Source organism: Spodoptera frugiperda, chromosome 7 (genome assembly GCF_023101765.2).
Source record: "Spodoptera frugiperda isolate SF20-4 chromosome 7, AGI-APGP_CSIRO_Sfru_2.0, whole genome shotgun sequence".
In the NCBI taxonomy this organism is placed as follows: Eukaryota; Metazoa; Arthropoda; class Insecta; order Lepidoptera; family Noctuidae; genus Spodoptera; species Spodoptera frugiperda.
The window spans coordinates 7,065,171-7,081,009 of record NC_064218.1 but is presented as its reverse complement, the minus strand read 5'-3'; the positions used below and the strand labels follow the sequence as shown (position 1 = coordinate 7,081,009).

At 39.3% G+C, this 15,839-nt stretch overlaps 1 protein-coding gene across 7 annotated transcripts in view; it reads right to left on the bottom strand.

Moving 5' to 3' along the window:
• LOC118266075 (cell adhesion molecule Dscam2) overlaps positions 1-15,839 on the bottom strand; it is a 240,666-nt gene that overhangs the window by 4,019 nt on the left and 220,808 nt on the right. The window contains exons 13-37 of one of the 7 annotated variants that reach the window (XM_050694620.1): positions 15,328-15,489; positions 13,102-13,401; positions 12,902-13,021; positions 12,599-12,772; positions 9,658-9,808; positions 9,222-9,372; positions 9,017-9,146; positions 8,377-8,544; positions 7,825-7,955; positions 7,171-7,381; positions 6,759-6,905; positions 6,388-6,543; positions 5,995-6,134; positions 5,477-5,491; positions 4,770-4,926; positions 4,390-4,582; positions 4,021-4,211; positions 3,594-3,779; positions 3,299-3,435; positions 2,886-3,042; positions 2,222-2,377; positions 1,669-1,824; positions 1,227-1,384; positions 763-835; positions 31-189 (exon numbers count right to left, since the gene is read on the bottom strand). In XM_050694620.1, coding sequence (XP_050550577.1) covers positions 31-189; positions 763-835; positions 1,227-1,384; positions 1,669-1,824; positions 2,222-2,377; positions 2,886-3,042; positions 3,299-3,435; positions 3,594-3,779; positions 4,021-4,211; positions 4,390-4,582; positions 4,770-4,926; positions 5,477-5,491; positions 5,995-6,134; positions 6,388-6,543; positions 6,759-6,905; positions 7,171-7,381; positions 7,825-7,955; positions 8,377-8,544; positions 9,017-9,146; positions 9,222-9,372; positions 9,658-9,808; positions 12,599-12,772; positions 12,902-13,021; positions 13,102-13,401; positions 15,328-15,489 — 3,879 coding nt within the window. Of the gene's footprint in view, positions 1-30; positions 190-762; positions 836-1,226; positions 1,385-1,668; positions 1,825-2,221; positions 2,390-2,885; positions 3,043-3,298; positions 3,436-3,593; positions 3,780-4,020; positions 4,212-4,389; positions 4,583-4,769; positions 4,927-5,476; positions 5,492-5,994; positions 6,135-6,387; positions 6,544-6,758; positions 6,906-7,170; positions 7,382-7,824; positions 7,956-8,376; positions 8,545-9,016; positions 9,147-9,221; positions 9,373-9,657; positions 9,809-12,598; positions 12,773-12,901; positions 13,022-13,101; positions 13,402-15,327; positions 15,490-15,839 lie in introns of all 7 variants that reach the window. The other 6 variants (XM_050694614.1, XM_050694617.1, XM_050694618.1 and 3 more) reach the window with 6 other exon arrangements.

The window sequence follows — 15,839 nt, the reverse complement described above, 5'->3', positions numbered from 1 at the left end:
CACTCTCTAGGTTTAGTAATTCAAACTGACATGAGGTGGGGTGTGCAGGTCTGAGCCTGGCCTGCGGCTCACTGTCGGAGTGCGGCGCGCTGGCGTCGTCGCTCGCGTCGTCTTCATACTCTGTAATGGGCAGGTGCAGCGTTAGTATCTTCTTCACCTCCGAGTCCGTCGAGCCCAAGTTGTCCGACTCTGCAATATTAACAATTTTGTCAGTACCCAGCAAAAGGAAGTTGGTAGCCGTGAACACGCCACGAATCGGCATTACGAAATTCAGCATTTTATTTAGCGACAATATGTTGTATGAATAATTTCGTAAATGCCTATTGTTGATCTTTGAATGTATGTCTCGTTCGTGGCATGGTCCACAGCAAAGCACGTGACAAATAAATTAAAACCATGGCTGATATGACCAGAATGGAAGAACGCACGACACTAAGGACAGGACGCCAACACTTATAAGCAGGAACGTTCACACTAGATCATGACAATGAGTGAACTACACACATACAACGAAAGGTATGTCACAATACATACTGTGTGCATGCTTACCTTTATAAATTACAACACCATTTACGCTCCCAAAGGTTGCATAAAAGGCGATCATTATGTCAAATTACAATTCAATTACTTAAACTTAAATGGGACAAAGTAAACTTAATTAATAGAAGGTGCAATCTACGTAAAACAAAAGTATATGTATCTAACTACGTCATAGATACTCTGTAAGCTGTTGTACCGTATATAGTTAAGGGGGGTTCGTACCTTGGCTCTCGGAGTGTGGATCTCGCAGCCTGTTGCCTTTTCTTCGTACTTTTGTGTACTCTGGCTCCTTGCCCTGTTTAAAACAAATGCCTATATTATTGTTAAATACTTAACAAACTATCAACGCTAGTAAGCTTTAACACGTGGTGTGCCATGTTGTGTATGCGCGACACAATATGTTTTATATTGTGTCGCTCATACCGGCAGACAAGAGGATGATAGATGATAATGAGACATGGAGTGTGTCACCGCTTTAGCTCACAATCGAAATCAGTTGTGGTAACAATTTTTGGCAATGCCCAATTTCTACGTTTCAAAACAACACGCATCAGCTTCAACAGACATTTTACCGATGCTACAAATAAATATTAGATGTTCAGTGCTAATTAGTGGTAAGAAACAAAAAACTGTTCCCTAAAAATGGGAAATCGGATCTCCAAAAGACTTCAGAAGAACTCCAATACCTTATATTTGTCATTTTGCTTTAGGTCGTGGTACACAAAAGACCCTCTGACGGAGTGATAAGGCCCGCTGTACACGTTGCCGCTGTAGCTGCTCTCGCTGTAGGCCGTCGGTTTCGTCAGCTGGAACGTCGCGTACGGACATATGTCTTCTATGTACTCTGTGGAGATTGGAAAAGCAGCTGAATTAGTTAATTTAAAGGCAGATAGGTCTTTTTGGTGCTGAGATAGAAATCAGAAAGCCGATTTCAGATTAATAAATGTAAGAAATTTTTATTTTGTCTTAAACTGTTGGAAAGTTTATCGCTAAGGTATAGTGGTCGTATCACTTCTTGAAGAGTCTTCGAAAAAGCGTAATTTAATTTCAGTAGTACAGAGACAAGTTCCAAAAGTTTGAATTTGTCCAAGAAAGATAGGTATTCACAATGAAAATAACGTGGTTTACCATTAGAAGCATGTTTGTAATGGTGTTGTGGAGGTGGGTGCTGCGCCCTCGCGGCCAAGTACTGCTGGTCGCGGTTTACTTTGTTCTGCAGCTGGGCCACAGAAGGAGACTCCCCCACACCACTCTCCGTGGCCACCGTCTCTGTTGTACCAGCTTCTGCAGTCAAGAGTCGTTGTGAAAAGGATCTATTCTCGATCTATACATAGGCAGGGTCTCAAAAGCAACTTGTTACTGGTAAGCAATAAGTACACGAAACACTGTCAAAGCGGATAGGATAGGATCAGTTTGTTCTTTAATAAAGATTGTCCGAATTATTGAGCATAACAATTTTTGATCGGCAGAATTAAAAATTGTAGACAGAGATTTATCCGACTAACAAGAGTGCAAATTGAACAGTTTTATCAAAAAAATTTAAGAATATCTAAAGTTGTTTAATTACGATTTTCATTAGACAAAATAGCTATTTCCGAAAGTGAGGCAGTAGGTACAAACGTTTGTCGGTTGATCTTAAAAAGGGAGTTAGAAAAGATATAGGAGTAGCACATGTATATACCAAAGGTAGTGTACTGACTGTTCCTGCGCACGAGCAGCACGATGGCGAGCAGCGCGCCCAGCACGAGCAGCGACAGCGCGGCCGGCAGCAGCACGCGCGCGCCGCCCAGCCCGCGGCCCCCGCCCGCCGCCGCGCCCGACACCTCGCCCTCCACCACTGCGGGCACCGCTGACACTTTATTACTCATTTTGAACCATATTTACTAGAAATAGGACTGCCTCGTTGGTTGAGTAGTCGCAAGTGCGACTGCCGAACAAGGGGTCTCGGGTTTAATTCCCGGGTCGGGCAAAGTATTACTGGGCTTTTTATTTCTCGGTAAGAAGGAGTCGTTTTATTACCTACTTTATCTTTCTGGTCGTCTAGGATGGTCTGAGTGACCTTGGCAGCGTTATTTACGTACAATAGTAGGTACTATTCTTCTCGTCTAGGATGGTCAGACTGACATTGGCTCGTTATTTAAGTACAATAGTAGGTACTTTTCTTCTCATTTGAAATAGATCAGGGAAACATTTATTTGTAATCAGAGGTGATCTATTATGATCATTAACTTATACCAGTCTTTTATCGTAAAGTGATGAGATAACTTTTCAGACTGTTTAACATACGTAATTCTTGGGTATCCTATATTGGAAATTAGATAAACAGTAATAGTCATAATACTTACTACCGCTAAGTGAATGCGTGGTGAAGTTGTAGAGGGCTACAGCGTGGCCGGCGTTGTTGTGTGCGGTGATACGAAGCTGGTAGTGGGTGGCTGGCGTCAGCCCAGGGACGCTGAACACGCGTTCTGTTGCTTGAACACTATTTGAGACTAGACGCCACTGGAAATATAAGATTGGGGTTCGCCTTCAAGTGGTTTGAATTTACTGGTCCAATAAATCAAAATTGGGACTTCTAACTGGAAATATTTCACAAGTGCAATGATATGGGCATTGAGAAAATAATGATGAAATGTTTTATTATTCGACATTTTCAGTTACGTCTGAGTGGTAGACAAAACAAAAGAATTGTTAAACAAGTGCAGACGGGTTAGAAAAAATACTTACTAGAAATAGGTTTTTAAAACGTTTAACGTACCTGTGATTGACTGATCTCTCGGTATTCAATGACGAAGTAGAGAATGCCACAGCCGCCGTCTCCCCACGAGTCAAGCCAGACCGTCACCGTCGTTGTGTTCAGCGTTATCATCTGAGAGTGCTTCGGTTTTACAGGAACTGCAAAATGAAAATATTGGAAATAATGTTCATGCTTTTCACGGGGTAGTAATGATAATGTCTTTGTTTTTATTAAACCTTTCTTTGAAAGGAAATTATTCTTAAAGAAACTGTTTCTACTGGTTAAATTATAGCTGGGTAGCAATTTCATCACTCACCAGTGCCCTTCGTATAGGCGTGTACGATATCGCACGGCAGACCAGTCCCGATGCGGTTAAAGGCAGTGATATACAGTTGGTACCTCGTCCCGCACCATAAGTTTGGCAGCACGTGTTCTGATGTCCCAGCTTCCACTTGCAACTCCTCCCAGTCACCATGTTCTCGTTTGTAGTTTATGACGTAGCCTAGAAAATTGAGACGTAAATAGTTGTTTCTTCAGGAGCAAACAAGGCAAAACATTGATTTATTCGTCTACTTTTTATAACCTTCTGGTTCTTGTGGACATTTTGCATTAAGTGGTAAGCTCCCTAAACCCGATTCCACTAGAAATACGCTACGGCTTGACAGATGTATTCAATCTGGTTTGGTTATTAAGGCACTTATACATTTTAGATTATATAGGTAACCTGGTCACTAATTAGTTACCTAAAATAGGGCTGCCACCGTCACCCTGGTCGCTCCACTGAAGATGTAGAGAGTCTGCGTAGGAATCCACAACAGCCAGCACGGGTGGCTGAGGTGGCACCTTCACTTCAACGCTGTAGGTGACCTCATCTCGACCGTGAACGTTCTCAACCGAACACGTGTAGTTCCCACTGTCCAAGTACTGCGTCATGCTGTCAATGGTGTGAAGAAATATGGTGAAAATCAAGCCTATACAAAATGAGCTGTGCACAGCTAGCAGATTGGAAGATAACAATAGCGGTTAGATATAACACTAATACTAAGAGATTTCAAACACCTGTGATGTTACCGACATTCAGCCCACGCTTTAAATGTAGCTGCAATAGTTACCTGATGATCAAAGAACCGTCGTTGGTAACATTTTTCCTAAGCGTAGACTCCAAGGTGGCTCCATTCATACTCCATGTAGTAGAAGGAACTGGCACTCCGACTTTGTTGCATGGCAGTGATATGTTCTCTTTCCAAGGAGTCACGATGCTTCGGCTGAAAGATGTTATCCGAGCTGGAACTGTCAAAAAACGGGCTTTTTTTGAATAGAAGAAAATGCACACCAGTGACCTAGACTGGCGTTGAAAAGACTGTTTCACAGTCAGTTTATTCCTCGAATGCAAATATTGGGATTACAGTCTGAGGTCTTTAGAATTTTGTATAATGGCCAAATGAAGTTATAAATCACAAAGTCTGATGCTAAAGAAAGATTGTAGACTAACCTGATTCAGAAGGTAGCACCGTGACGACTCGAGTAGCTTCTCCTTCTCCGAGCCTTGTTGAAGCTGACACCCAGAACTGGTGGGTCGCTCGTGGCGGTGATCTTGATGTCTCGTGGGACAATGTACTTGGAGACAGCATGCGTTTGTGAGTTCCTTCCTAAAGTGACACCGAAAAAACCATTTAACAAATGGAATGATCCCAACTAGATTCCTACGTGTTCTAAGATACCTTTGTGATTAAGATAAAATATTATGAGGGAATGTGTAAAATGAATCAATTGACGAAAGATACGAAAGTAAATTCAGGCAAGACGAAATTGTGCGAAGTGGTGGTTCGGTGATTATCTTCGAAGTAAGGTTGATGCAGGAGTAAAAATGCAGATGTGGAGAATAGATGCATGCTAGCTACATGCTGACGTGGAAGATTAATAATAATTGCGAAAAAATATCACTGGTTTTCCTGTGTGTGTTAGTGATATTTATACCTATAAATATATTTTTAGGACAAAATTTTACCTATGAATAAGTGTGTGCAGTGTTACTGGATATAGAAGAAGATAGTGATACTTGTAAAAGGTGTTAGATAGAGAAAGATAGAAGATAGCAGTGCTTTAGTTATTTTGGTCACGTGAAAGGGTGATTAAGGGCAATTACCTAAAGGAATTTGTACTTTTTACCGACTAAATGCCCCATTAGGTCACACTAACCTTATTGGTGGTGTCCTTGAAAAAAGTTCAGGTGCTTGGTACTTGGTACTCGCAATCGGTTCGCATGTATGAAAAGATGAATGAATGTGGAAGAAGCAAAAGGGATTGTGATATGATGCGTTGTTTTTTTGTTGTAGTTGTATGCCAATTATTTCATAAAGAAGTTTTCATTTCCAAAGAAGAATTAAGAAATCAGTCTTCGGAGTGTTACCTAAGTATATTTACACCAGAAACTTTCCTAGTGCTTGCTGGCTTCCTAGTTTTTGCTATCCTAGTAGTTTTATACAAGAACTTCATTCTGAATTATAAACCCCCTTAATAGCTTTAAGCCTTTCACTGCCAACAAAAAACTGTTAAAGGCTATTCCTCCACTAGTGTCGGACAACGTTGTCCGACATGGCGTCTAATGTGTCAACCACCCTGTTAGACGTCTTCTAGAAAATTATCAACTTGGCCATTTAAGCAATGTGAAGATTAAAAGAATTCTTAATTTCAATTTAGATAACAATGAAACAAACCTCTCGTCCATCTTCAATGACGCTCATATACAGGGTGTATCCGACGAGGACGCCGTTTGGCGCGGCGGGTGGCAGCCATGACACTAAGATCTTGTTGCGAGATGATACTACTGCTTTGATGTCAGCGGGCGCTGAGGGTACTGTGGAGAATAATATTGGTGTTAATACACCAGAAGACTTTGAAGAACTTTTTATACTAGGTACAACAGTATGCATGTAGTCTAGTGATGTTTCATAGTTAGCTAGATTATCCCCCTTTTGGCGGACTATACTCCACTTTACTTTTTGTTGGTATAAAGAGGGAAAGATCCAAAAATTTTCTAGTGTTCACAATTAAAAGTAATTATGGACATGATAGTCTTGGAAGTTATATTGAAATATTAATTTTATTACCATCTTCCTCAGTATGGCAGTAAACTGGCGCAGCTCTGACTCCATCACCAGCCGCCGTGAAGGCACACACAGTGACCGAATAATTTGTGTATCTCCTCAGTCCAGACAGCGTCGTATGAAGTCCCGATATTTGCTTCGTCACCGCTTCTTCATTCCCTGTAATCGAAGTTACTTCAGGATTCCGAAGTAAGGGAAATTGTAATGTGGCGGATGATTTTGAATGGTACAGATAACAGCATATCAAGCTACCCCAAACTGTCAAAATATTTTCAACTTTATTTAAAAGTAACATGGTTTAAAATCGATTGAAGAGATTGAGATAGCTTATTGTGCTGGTGTAAGAAATGAGAGTGATGATCAATGATGCTTACCATACCAATCTGTGACTGGTGCGTAAGTGACCCTGTATCCCTGTAATACTCCATTGCGTCCTCTAAGAGGGGGAGGTTCCCAAGCAACTCGGACTGATTGAGAACTTAACGCTGTGCATTGTAACGCTCCTGGTGGTAGACTTGGTACTGGAAAGAAAGAAGATAATGAATGGATTGTTATATTCGGCTTTATTAGAAGGTTCTAGATTAGATATTCGTTTAAACCAATTGCCTGGTAGAATTCTTCTTCGATTAAAATGGGCAAACTATCTGGTAATACAGTAGACTAGTCAATTGCTTAGCGACAAGTCAGCCTATCTAGTGAAAGTATGTAAGTAGCTCTCTTTAGTAGGGGCGAAATTAATGAAATTTTAAAATTAATATATATTTAAACTTTAGCTGTACAACTCACCATCCTCCATAGTAGTAGCAGTAGTTGGAGGTGACGCAGGGCCTGCTCCTCTGCTGTTATAAGCCTGCACCACCACGGCATACGCAGCATGTTTCTGCAGGCCTGATAACGTGGTCCTTGCTCGAGCAGTTCCAGCTCCTTCCACCGTACGAACGGTGTAGGAGGCCCCACCGGGACCACTTGCGCTTAGGACCGTACTGTTGCTGTTTAGCTGGTGAAATTTAAGTATTAATATTTATTTAATGCATAGTTTTGTTCCTTCTCTAAAGATATATCGATTTAAGGATCTAATTAAGGATAGTGCAAAACCGTAAATCTACCATAGGTAAACCCATGTATCTGCATTTGATCAATTTTTACAGGAGCAGGCTAAAACCTACTTCTCTCCTCCCCATTTTTACATAGAAGTAAAAATTTATGATTTTTTTTACGTGGAATGCCCGCGGTATTGAAAATTGGCTTCATTTGTCAGATACGCGTAATTATCTAATGCTAGTTACGTGGAATGGCACTATCCCCGACGATATACTATATTTTTCAAAGCATAAATTGACTGGACTATGATTAAAGTGTTAATTCTATATAATCTTAGCAGTGTACATTAAAACTTGAACAATTTGTCCGCAAAACTATTTGCTAGCACTTAAAACTCACCTCTTGGAATCCTACGTAGTAACCAAGAATATTTCCGTTCCAAAGGTCTCTTTGCGGCGGTTCCCAACTGACAATTAGCTCCGTAGAACTTTTAGCTTCTACTCGGACGTCCAACGGCGGTCCGCTGGGGACTATAGTAATAATTTGATTAAATTGTTTGCACAGTTATATTATGAAGACTGTTCGGTTGCTTATTAATTGGAAATAGATTTAAATAGTTGGCGATTGTTGAAATATTGACAGTTGAAATACGAATTCAGAGTTTAATTTCTGTTGGTGATTTATAATTAAGAAGGTTTCTGTTGGATCAGGTGTGTAGGTGATATAATCGGAATTAGAGAAAAGAGAGAAGTTATGCTTCTATTTTAATGGAATTTGGTATTAAAGTTCTGCAATTGAGTTTGAGAAGAGGCTTTAGTCAATAGTGGCCCTTAATAGGCTGTTGATGATGATAATGATGAATTTATATTTCATCCGATCACAGCGAGGGATTGTATCCCCCTCTCCTTTATAAAGATTGCATGTTTCATTGTCAGTTGACACTAAGCCTACCTTCTTCGGTTGTAGTAACTTGTATCAGCTGACTCGGCTCGCTCTGCCCCAGTCTGTTTTCTGCTATTATCCTGAGATGGTAAGAGGTAGCTGGTTGAAGGTTCTGAACGCTTGCTGAGGTTACACTGCCCGGGACTATCACTTTTTGCGGTGTAGTTGGCCATGAATCTGTTTCAAAAACAAGAAAACTTCAAATGGACAGGTCAAAAATACCTATGTTATTTTTTGTTTCTAGAATAGATCAGACGTGACGAGCTCTGCGAATTGTTTTGAGAAACATATGTAGATAGGTTGTAAGAAGTTTCTACCATTTGAATTCTGGACGACCAACATATTTTTTTTTAATGGGACAAGCCCGCCACAACCTCCCATACCGCTGCAACTCCTATAAGCCAGGATCTACAGTAGATACAAACATGAAAACACCGGAACACTGAAGTCCGGCGCGTCCCAGGGAAATGAATGACTGTCTTGGATCCCGCATCGAAACAAATCAGAAGATGTTATTAGAGGAGAAGAAAAAGAAAACGATAGTTTCCACTTCCCTCGGTGAATTTAATGCAGAAGACAGAATTATAAATTAAACCAGACCAACATATTTTTGAATTCGGTTTACTTAAGTTATAGAGATTGGACTAACCTGGTGCTTCCTTGTACTGCACTATGTAGTTGATGATAGGACTATTGCCAGCGTACGGTTGCGTCCACGAAATTTGTATGGAGCGAGACTGTTGATCTATAATCCTTATGTTTTTTGGCATTTCGGGAACCTGGAATAATAATAATTTGTAAGTTATAAATGTTTTCCTAAGCGAAGCCTTAATGTAACTTTCATCATTTCCTACCTCTTGTACAACAAGATGTATTAGCATTTCATCTTGTCCATAAGCATTGGATGCTCGGCAGGTCAGGGCTCCTGTGTCTTGTCGATACGTCTGTAAGATGCTGAGCTCGGAAACTAAGCCGTCATCTAGCACTTGTTCTCGTATTGTATATCTGAAATTTAAGTACTTAATTTAAAGTTTTTGTAAAGCTTGCAAGCAAAATCCACAGAATGAAATGGATAAAAATTTTCTGTCAGTCTGCATTTGACGATCAGTGCATCCTGGATAATATTGTGTAAAATGGACCTCTTGTAATATGATCAGAGCTTACTAAGTACTAATGCTGCAATATTCTAAACTTTGTGGTGACACCTGGACTTATGTATACCTACTATACTTAGTATCTGAAGGCAAGACGACGAAGCAAAACTTTAATTCCTAGGAAACATGATGTTACCTTTGATCTAAATGATGTGCAATAGTGTGATGATGGGGACTTCGCCAGCTGACCTCCAAAGGCGAGTCTCCTGACGCAGCGCACTGTAAGTGAGCAGCTTCTCCAGCTGTCACCTGCACTGTTTTACTCTTCATCGGAAACCTTGCTGGTGCTGTCATAAAAAGAGGAGATGAAGTTTAATTGGTTAAGTCGTTCATATGGATTTTGCAGTTCTTCTATATTACCCCAATCTTCGTACCGCCTCAAACATTTTGTTCTTATCCTTTTAAACCTTCCTTGGACTTCCACAAATAATTCAAGACTAATATTAGCCAAATCGGTTAAGCCGATCTCGAGTTTTAGCGCGACTAACGAACAACAATTGAACAACATTTTTGTTATATAGAGATTATATGTCTGTTAACAATCTACTTCAATTCGATATAGAATTTGAAAAAAAAAGAAACATTAACCGAACCATCTTAATTAATTCCTGCCACGTGAAGTTATGACTTATTACTTAGTCTCTTACTATCGTTTAAAAGACTTTTTCAATTTCAAAAACTAATGTCCTCGCAATTCACAGAAATCACCTCAATAAATTCCACATACACATCAGGTACAACAATCGACTAACCGAATCGACCTCATATCGTGCCAAGTTTCACTAACTATAGCTAAGAAATAAATAAAAAAATAGTAGACGAATTGTCTAGTCTAGCAATACATCATTTTGCGAGCGAACGGTTCTTGATTAAGTTCTTTTAGAACCGATTCTGTGACTAAAATAACAGTTATGAAGTGTCTATCCGTGAAATATTTTTCAATATCGGGCTATATCGGAGTACTTCACCTTTTTGTTCAACGTCTGTATTGTACCGTTTTCATATTGGCAAGAAATCAAGAGCTGTGGCTGGCCACTGAGATTGCCTAACCCTACTGTACAGGATTCCCTTTGACGGTGCGGAAAAAATATTTTCATAAAGGCAGCCTTGTTACATCATGCTCCTGTTATACCGATGTTATTTATTGGCGAGTACCTTGTTTACGATAGCCTCGTATTTTAAAGATTCATTGTTTGTTTTAAAAATTACTGGACCATTAGGACGCGCTACCGAAATTCTGGTATTTTTGTCGGAGCACGGACGAGAGACCGCTTTAAATCTATTTATTTAGGTTCAAGTGAACGTCGGTAAACTTTGTTCATGTGTAAATCCTGGTGAACCTTGTGTCAAACCGAAATAAACAAGCGGGAAATACGATTACGGCTAGAAGCGGAACTGTTTACAAACTGTTCGCGGACGTGACGGGTTTAGGAGCCGGCCGCCGCCCGTCCGCCGCAATCGAACAAAGTTTCCCTGGTGTTTGTACAATCTAAGATTTGTTAACGTTACCATAAATAACAATCTTCGTTTGGCCCTTTGTTTTCACCTCGACAGCGTTTGATTTCAACAATCATAAATAACGACGGCTTTGTAGGCTTCACGGCGAACCATATTTCATGATATTTCCGTCTCAACAAAAGCCAATATCGGTGAATACAAACACGTACACGCGGACTTATTCTAGTGGAAGGCAACTGTCTCGTTTTCCAATAAAGAGGAGACGTATTGCGACGTACGGTCATTGAGTTTTCTGCTCAGACGCGCTCGACTCGCGGTGCCGACCGCCGACAATCGAATAAACTAGAAATACATCGTCTCGCCTTTATTGTGTCCGCCCAGCGGATAAGGGGGCACACTTTAATTATAAGCTACCGGAGGATCACCAGCTGCCATCGCTTATATTGAATTCGTCCATTGGCTAACAACAAATGTTTCTACCCACAGCTATCTACAACTAAAGCTACTTTACCACAATTTATAAGCAAGAGAAACTCTCAAAATGTAAAACAAGTAAACAATATTACTTCACGACCGCCTGCAAGTAACATAAAAACAATCAGTGCGAAGTAAATAGCGTGTCTAAAGTTGTGCCTTGTCTTACATTAAAGAACTGACACCGGCGCTAATTGAACAAGTAACTTTGCCACTTAAAGTTTTCATAAAAGTTAACAATGGAATAGGTCCAACCTCAGAACGATCTAAATTAAGTTCGAAAGTACTGACAGCAGCATCAGGGTCTGAACAAAGTGGGAAAATTGACTTCCTTTAATTTTTATACATTATAGACGTATAGGTAGGTACGCCGTACAATACGCCCGGCAATTTGAGCGAGTTATCGTCGGGTCGCCTCGTGGAATTCTATTGAATCAAATAAATTGACAAAGGTATATTGAGAGTGCCCATAACACGGTTTATTGTTTTATTTTCTTGCCCAAGTTGTCATGCATTTACTTTGTATAACACTTTCCTATATTTAATAGCCACTTTAATAGGCATTTAACCATATTCTCATGTGTAAACAATGTAATTTCAAGTCATGAATTTCCATTTGTGTACACTTCCATGAAACTAAAAAACATTTCGAATTTTATCAAAAGGAGTACAAAACCCATTATTTCCAGTTAAGAGACAATGCGTTCTTAACATTTATTTTAGTAAGGACAGCTCCATTTCTCCGCAACAAAACAATAATGACGCAAAAGAATTTTCATTTGAGTACGGCCCGGCTTGTCTCGGGGAAACTCATCGTTGCGACGGATCCTCCATCAAGACATTCCACAACTTTTCACAGACCTTCGACAAAAAGATGCTTCCTTTCTCTATACAATGTAGGTATGGCTAGGGGTATGATCCTCGCGGTAAAAATTCTATTTCCTTCGGCAAATTGACTGACCGAATTTAAAAAAGATTGGAATCAGCAAGTTCTTTCGGATCACACAATTTATCGGTATGGAAATCTTTAATAAGTTTAAAAACGTTTGAGTATTCGAAGTTGGATATTAAATTTTCGTCAGTGTGACAGTGGATTATATAATTATTAATTAGGTGGAACATTTTGTCGCTCGGATGGTACTTACCGTTCACTTTTAGGAAGATGAGTTTGCTCAATCCGGCGCCTATGTCGTTTCTAGCTTCACAAAGATAATGTCCCTCGCTGTCTTTGGCGACTCGCTCGAACACGAGCGAGCCATTCTCCAGGACCCTTGAGCTCCCTTCAAACATGAAGTCTTTGTATTCGCCAGGAGTGTTACCTGTTTCAAATTTGACCCAGTTTTTATGTCTGCGTTTCTTACAGTAAATATTGTTTAAGAAAACGTTTTCTGAATGGAAATGGTCTTTAATATTTTCGGTGCTATATAATATTTTTGTTTCTTACTTACCTACGGCTTTCTTCCACGTAATGGTTGGTTTTGGGTATCCATCAGCTTGGCACTGTAATGTGACGTCTTGGCCTGCGGCTACTGCCACATCGTTTGGTTCCAACCTCCATCGAGGTGGCACTGTAGACACAAACATTATTAACACACTGCAACTATACATATTTCTAAGGAAGTACTCAATAAAACTAAAATTTGCTTACCATTGACTGTTAGCGGTATTGTATATCGTTCTGATCCAGCAACATTGGACGCAATGCACGTGTAATTCCCGCTGTGTAGTGACGTCACTTGCTCTATCACTAATGACGCGCTGTATTCGTCCATTCTTCTTGTTATGATACCACTTGGTGCGTATGGCGATGACGTCACCGGTTGGCCATTCTTCTCCCATCGAAATGCTACAGGCAGATCACCTTCCAAGATCTGGCAGGATATAGCCGCTCTCATGCCTTCCCGTAGTAAATTCGTTAGCGCCGGGATGGGTAAGATTTTTGGTTGAACTGCAGAAGAAGATAAATAGGTTATAACCAGGATCTGCGAAGATGCCTAGAATTTAAATTAAGTGAAAAGTAAGTGTGTTGTTAAGTACATACTAAGCATTAACCCGTAGTATACCGGGAACACAAATCTACGCGAGAGACAATGTGTTTTCTATTGTGTCTCATATACTGATATACAAGAGATAAATCATTATCTACATAATGATTGACAAAATTGATTGAATGTCCGTCTCGTTCTTAAATACATTCACTTCCGAATATAAAATAAAAAGTTGTCAATAATGGTTAAAAAAGGCCCATTGCTCCATCATCACATGTAACAACATAATGAATGAGACAAGAGCAGACTCCAGCACATAACTCACTAAAAGTTATTAGGGTTAAAATTTCAACGCGCAATTTGGCCACGTAGACACATTTAATTTGAACATTTACTTTTTACGTAGGCGCCTAACTGTTAATTAAAATAAAATCTTAAAGCCACGTTCACGGCTTGATTTCGTGGACCTCATTTCGGAGGGTTTGAAGTTCCCATTCATTTTTTTTAAATATTTTTTATTTTATTGCCCTATTAACCAGTAAAGCTGGAAGTTTAACGCCCCGTGGATGCGGCGGTAATGGTAAACGTGCTAACTTTAATGAATTACGGATGAGTAACTCCACCCCTCTTGAATTCGTGATTTTATAGCGCATTAAATCTAAGTAAAGAAAATGAGAAAGTTTATACTTTGATTTAGTAGTGATAAGGACTCTGATTTTTAGTTAGTTAATGATGATGTTAAATATGTCTAGGTGTGTCTACAAACCACATCTATTTGTTAAGATTCTGGTAAGACGATAATTTATAGTCGTTGTGTTATGAGTCAAATGTGAAAATGGAAGTTTGTTTTAGTTTTTTTTTTTTCTTTTTATATTGAATGGGCCGACGTTTGGCCGCTATCTCGTATTTAGTACATAATTTATGCTAACAGTGAAAGTTTCGAGATCAAATTTCCATGAAAATAACATCGAATAACATTTGTTACATTATGGTATCTTGATTTTATTACAGTTTCAGCATTGAAAGTGAATTTCGATTCTTGATAACAATATAGACCTTTTATTGGACAGAAGCACTACTAGAAACCTATCGATGAAAAACCTATACATTATACCCAGAAAACACAACACATTCCAAAACTTAAAACGCATTTCCCCACAAAATACTTCTCCAGTTACTTAGCACGCCACTTCTTGGGTGACACCTATTTGTATTGCCAAGTTGCCACTATCGACGGATCTCTAACTTAATATTTGCACTCCGACGTCTCGACTGTAATACGTGCCAACATACAGCGTATCTGCATTTATATCAAGATCTCTGTGCCACTGGGATGAAACTTCTGCCATCTGTTCGCTAGTGTTGTGTCGTGGTATGAAATGCATCTGCTTTTTATGTGTGTGTTGTTAATGCTAAGTGTGTGTAATGGATGAAAGGCAAACTTAAAGTTGAAATCAAAGCATTTTTTCTAATTAAACCATAAATAGGTAGTTGAAATGTCAACAAATAAATAAATAATAGACTGTCAGGCTGTCCGTCATTGAAGCTAGTTGCTTGGTGCTCGGAGCTTAATTTCAATGTTCTTGTCATAAATTTATTTTTAAACTAAGCGTTTTGTATTTACAATTTGACCTCACTCTGTATTTAGATGTTTAGTATAGGTATGTTACAAATTAACTGTCTGTATTTATGTATCGTCTACATACTTTACTTAGTTATGGGCTCGGCATCTAGAGGCTTAAATGATTTACGAGTCATTTTCATAAATCAATAAAATTCAGATAATTATCGTGGTAAAAAGAATTCTAATAACTATGTTGAGAGCTTAAAATAAATACGTATTGAACCGTTCTATAATATATTTAATCGATGAAAATAATCCTTACCTAATATTTGTACTTCGACGTCACGCCTGGCAGCGTGTCGTTGTCTGTTGGCTGCCTGGCAGGTGTAAGTACCGGCGTCCTCTCCCCTCTGTGTCTGTTCCACGATCAGCGTGCCATTCGGGAACACCTTCTGTCTTCTGTTCAGAGGAAGATTTTGGCCATCTGTTGGAAACAAAGGGATTGTTAGACTTAAATTGAAATGTATCTTCTAGAATAGAGTTCTCAAAGACTTTATGGCTTGCACCAAATAAGTATTTTTATCGTAGGTAAACATGTCTTAAAAAAAACAATGTTTTGTAAAACCATATTCACGAAACGAACCGTTTCCATTTTACGGTTAAGTTATTTAATAAATGTTTAAGTAAATGTAAAAGTAACAACTAATAAAAGCCATTACAAAATTTTCAAATAGGCCGTAGAAATTATAATCAGCTAATTTAAAACACTTGAAAACTCGCCCTTCTCGCTACTTTTCACTCTGAATACTGTTGCATAATTCTAAAATCGGAGCA